The sequence below is a fragment of the Hipposideros armiger genome, unplaced genomic scaffold (genome assembly GCF_001890085.2).
Source record: "Hipposideros armiger isolate ML-2016 unplaced genomic scaffold, ASM189008v1 scaffold_499, whole genome shotgun sequence".
In the NCBI taxonomy this organism is placed as follows: domain Eukaryota; kingdom Metazoa; phylum Chordata; class Mammalia; order Chiroptera; family Hipposideridae; genus Hipposideros; species Hipposideros armiger.
The window spans coordinates 1021812-1026684 of record NW_017731849.1 but is presented as its reverse complement, the minus strand read 5'-3'; the positions used below and the strand labels follow the sequence as shown (position 1 = coordinate 1026684).

General features: G+C 40.4%; 1 protein-coding gene across 1 annotated transcript in view; it reads right to left on the bottom strand.

Annotated features, from left to right (window-relative positions):
- LOC109396007 (adhesion G-protein coupled receptor F2) overlaps positions 1 to 3235 on the bottom strand; it is a 30876-nt gene extending 27641 nt beyond the window's left edge. The window contains exon 1 of the mRNA XM_019667522.1: positions 3176 to 3235. Coding sequence (XP_019523067.1) covers positions 3176 to 3235 — 60 coding nt within the window. The remainder of the gene's footprint in view (positions 1 to 3175) is intronic.
- Positions 3236 to 4873: the final 1638 nt, after the last annotated feature.

Genomic DNA, 4873 nt, shown 5'->3' with positions numbered 1-4873 from the left:
AAATTAAATTAAATTAAATTAAATTTAAAAACTACTCTCATGTTTATCTAAGGTGTGGCATTTTCAAAACCCTCACTAAGGAGTTCTTTAACATAGTGAGAAGTTCTTTAACATTTTTAATCCCTTGTCCTTAGTCCACTTCCTCGATTGCTCTGGATCTTCTAGGGAGTGACCAAAGATTTGAGAATCACCTTTGGGACTGAAATCTAGCCAATTCCATCCATCAGGTGGGAAAATTCAATATTTTTATTGTGCCTAGTAATATACATAATAATATATAATGCTATATACCCAATGTGCCATATATGTGTGGACATACTGAATGACACAAAATATGACCCCAAACCTCTCACAGTTTACAATCCAGTTAGAAAGAGAAGAAACATAAATGTGAAAAATGTGCAAGGTCTTCTCTGCTAAGAGCTGAAGCAGTAAGTCTAAAGCAGGAAAAGGGTGATGGAGATCGGTAGTCCGGGGCCACTTCATGGAGCAGGCAGCGCTGGGCCAGGCCTTGGAAGATACATCTAATGTATGTTGATGAGCAAAATTTGGCAGCAGGAAAAACTGAGTCTTGTCCATAGTTTATGTGTTCAATAAACTTTTATTGAGCATCTACTAGAGACCAGGAAGTGTTCCTGGATATCATCCAAGCCCAACCTCACACTGTTTAAACTGGGAAACCAAGCTAGCTATCATTATCTGGGACTCTCAACTTTTTAAAAGGAAAGTACTGGCCTCAACTAAAGAAAGCAGAGCTCCCGAGAGTGGCTCCAGCTTTGTCACCAGTTCCTCCTTGACTCACACGTTATACACTGGTAATGCCTTACTGTTTTCATCATGTTCTTTCAAATCTCCAAGCCCCTGTGCCTGCTGTGCCCTAGGCGTAGGACAACCTTCCCACCTCTGTTTGGTGGGGGAAATCCTTGTCCTCAGTCACGATTCAACCAAACTATCCCTTTTTTGAGAAAGTCTCCTCCAAAGCTTGAAGTGGAACTGAGTACCCCTTCTTTTGCATTCGTTCACCTAGTCACTAATTTTGTAAGTTGGAATCCGAATCTTCCCCTCTGACGTCACCTTCACCAGAGTTGCGACATACCCTGTCTGGTTCATCTTGCTCTAGCTTAATGTAAAATTAGTTCACATCCCTTTTCTTTTCCATTGGCCTCTACTGTAGCCTGAAAGGCCTCCGCCTATCCCCACCCATAGCTTCACCTAGCTGGCTCATTCTTGTCCTCAAGTGTCTCCTCCACACTCACACCTTCCCTGACCAACTACCCTGGCTTCGTTTCCCTCTTCATACCACTATCGTACATAGTACACAAGACTGGCACCACCTCATCATTTAGTTTTCAATTCAAATGTCCTCTTCTCAGAAAAGCATTCTCTGATTGGGCAGTCATCATTTACCGACCCAACGTCATTCTGTCTTCTTTCCTGCCAAAACTCTACATTTGATGACTCATAACTCTTTTGAATCCATTGCAGCAATACAAGTCCTCTTTTCTTGTCACTGAATTAGAGGTAGGCAGGTGACCATTTGTGTTCAATGAGTTTTAGGGGGAAGTCTGCTGGTGCAGGGGGAAGCTTCTAGGTAGGATTGTTTTCCTGATAAATTGAGGGAGCTACACAAGGGGAAAAAGTTATCTTGCCCCCCTTTTCCATCTTTTTCTCCTTTCTGGGTTTGGAAACTCTAAGAGGATATAATGTCTGCAGCTATGTCACACATCTTGCAACCATGACACAACAAGCCTGAGGAAAATGCCAGTATGTTGAAGATAGGGGAATAGAAGGATGGAAAAAAGCTTGGTTCTTGATGACACCACTAAATTACTGAAACCAGCCTGGAATCAATAATCTCTGGGCTTTAAAAATAAATAATTAATCCTCCTAGGACTTATGCCACTGTCAGGTCTTCTATTACTTGTGGCCAAAGTAACTTAATTGATACTCCCAACACTCTATCTAAAGTAGCATGGCAATCATTCTCTATAATGTTCCACTTATTTTCCTCATATATATGACTAGTCAAAATTATCATACTTGGAAATTGGTTAATTGTGTTCCCCAAGGATTATGGGGGCAGAAACCTTGTCAATTTTATCAGTGTATTTCCAGGACCTAGAACACTGCCTGACACTTTATAGGAGCTCAATAAATATGTGTTACATAAGTGATTAAATGAATGAATACCTCTGGTGACAATCCTTCATTTCTTGTCCATCTCATAACAGATGTGAGCTCCTTGAGATTAGAGACTCCGATTTTATTTAGTTTTATTTCCCCCAAAACTATCAAACTGCTTGGCATACAGAAGGAAATGGATAAATATTTGATGAATGGAGAGACATATGCTCCCTGGACCCTTCCTTCAATAATCACCCTTCTATTTAAGGTACAACTCCTGAGCCTCCAATATTGGACAATTTGGCAAAGGAACTCTGAACGGGTGTTTCATGATAGTTGAACTTATAAGAGAATTTTATGATAGAGTCTTTAACTGGTCAAAGATCTTAGAGATTGGCCTTGTAAACCAAACTTCCAGATGAAACACTTCCAATAATATAGAGCTGATCACGTCAGGAGACATTGGTTACAATCACGTTGCAATTATATTATATGTGAGTGGGCTCAAATAGGCCTCTTTGTGATTGACAGCTATTGTCAAGCTGTTATCTATTCATCTGGTCTTTGAAACCCAACCCTGAAAGAAATGCCTCTCCATGTCTTCACACACGCAACTGAACCTGGCAGGGATAAAACTGCCATATTTCACTGACTATAAGATGCCAGTGATTATAAGATACCCATCGTTTTATGAGCCACCAAGAAAAAAACAATGCTAGCAATTAAATTCTGAAACAATGCTAGAACACCATGGAATAATACTAGGATGTATTCCAATTTCAGAGGTACATCTAAGATGTGACACAAAAAATATGGTAGTTTCACTTTAAAATAACTAATACAGAATCCCACAGCCCTCCGTGCAGTTGGTCAACTCTGCTGTGACTTACTGGCAGGCTCGTTTTTCCACGATCCTGGATGACTAATGACGTACATTCACTCTCTTCAAACCACTGATGAAACTTCTCCCCGCCCCTCACATTATCAACCTCACCTTACATTTTGCAGAGAAAATAGAAACCATCAGAAGTGACCTCTATCCACTTCTCACCTCCACGCCCACAAATCCACTTGCATGCACGACCACCTTCTCTCCCTTCTCTCTTGTCATGTTGGAGGAAGCGTCTGTCTTCCTGTCAGAACTTGAGCCTTTCCAGGCGCTCTGTCCCCTTCTCCTCAGGCTTTCTTGAGGACAGCATTCCTTAAGGTTTCCTATTCCCTGCCTCATCAATTTCTCTTTCTATAATGGATCATCCCGTTAACATTCTAATATGCTCAAATACCTTCCTTCCTAAAATGAAACAAAACAAGTCTCATTTAGTTCCCCCTGACCCCACCTCAGGTCTTCCTTTCTAGCTAATCTTCTCCTGAGAACTGTACACATGAGCTGCCTCTAATTTCTAACCTTATAACTCTCTTTCAGTCCAGCTGTCTCCTTCACGCCATTGCATCCAGCTGTATAAAGGTCACCAATGGTCTCCATTTTAATAAATCTGTATATTAACTCTCTGTTCTCTTCTTGCTTTATCTCTTGGAGGCATTCAACTCTGTTGGTCAGTTTTGAGACCAACTTTCTTTAAAAAAAAAAATTGGGGGGAGTGAGGAGAGTTGCCACTTTGTGAGGAGTAAAAAGTGTAACTATTGCATTGTTTTGTACACCTGAAACTAATAAAAAATAAAAATAAATAAATATATAATAAAATAAAATAAATTTAAAAATAAGTAAAAAATAAAATCAAATAATTTTATTTGTGAAAAATTTTATTGGTGAAAAACATATAAAATTTACCATCTCAACCATTTTTTAGCATTCAGTAGTAGTGTTAAGTCACATTTTTGTGAGCTACATCTCTAGAACTTTTTCATCTTGCAAAACTGGAACTCTATACCCATTGAACAATAACACTTCATCAACCCCTCTCCCCAGCCTCTGCTAACCACCATTTTACTTTCTGCTTCTATGAGTTTGACTTCTTTAGATAACTCATACAAGTGGAATGATACAGTCTCTGTCTTTTGGGATGGACTTATTTCACACAGCATAATTTCCTTATGGTTTATCCATGTTGTAGCATATAACAGGATTACCTACCTTTTCAAGGCTGGATAATATTCCATTGTGTGCATACATCGCACGTTTATCCATTCATCCATCAGTGGACATTTGGGTTTCTGAAACACTTCCTTTCTCAATTCACACATTCCTCACATTCCGATTTCCTCTCTGAGCTGCTCTCCACTGGACTTCTGAGTGTGGCGTTTTTCCCCCAGACTGTCCTTCTCTCTCCGTTTTACTCTCCTCGCTTCCCTCCCTTCTTCTCCCTTTCCCTAGAGTAGCTCGTCCACGTCCACAGCTTAGCTCTCCAGGCCACATTGCTCTTTTTAAGCTCCACATTCACATGTAAGGAAGTCCTATGATTTCTTCCTCAAAATATAGCTCACATCTGCCTATTTCTTTCAATCTCCATCCAGTCTAGGTCATGCTCTTCTCTTGTCTTCACTAATATATTGTCGCCCTGATTTTAAACTTGCCCCCTTCTGATCTGTTTTTTCAGAAATCTCAAACATATATTCAGTCATATCATGTCCCAGAGTAAAATCTATTTTCATCGCACTTAGAATAAGGTCCACATGTCTCATATGGCCTATCAGGCCCAGCTGGCTGGGGAGCTACCTGCCTTTCCAGTCTCACCTGGGGCCGTTCTTCCACTGTCCACTCTGATGCAGACGTAAGGGCCTCCTTTCAGCT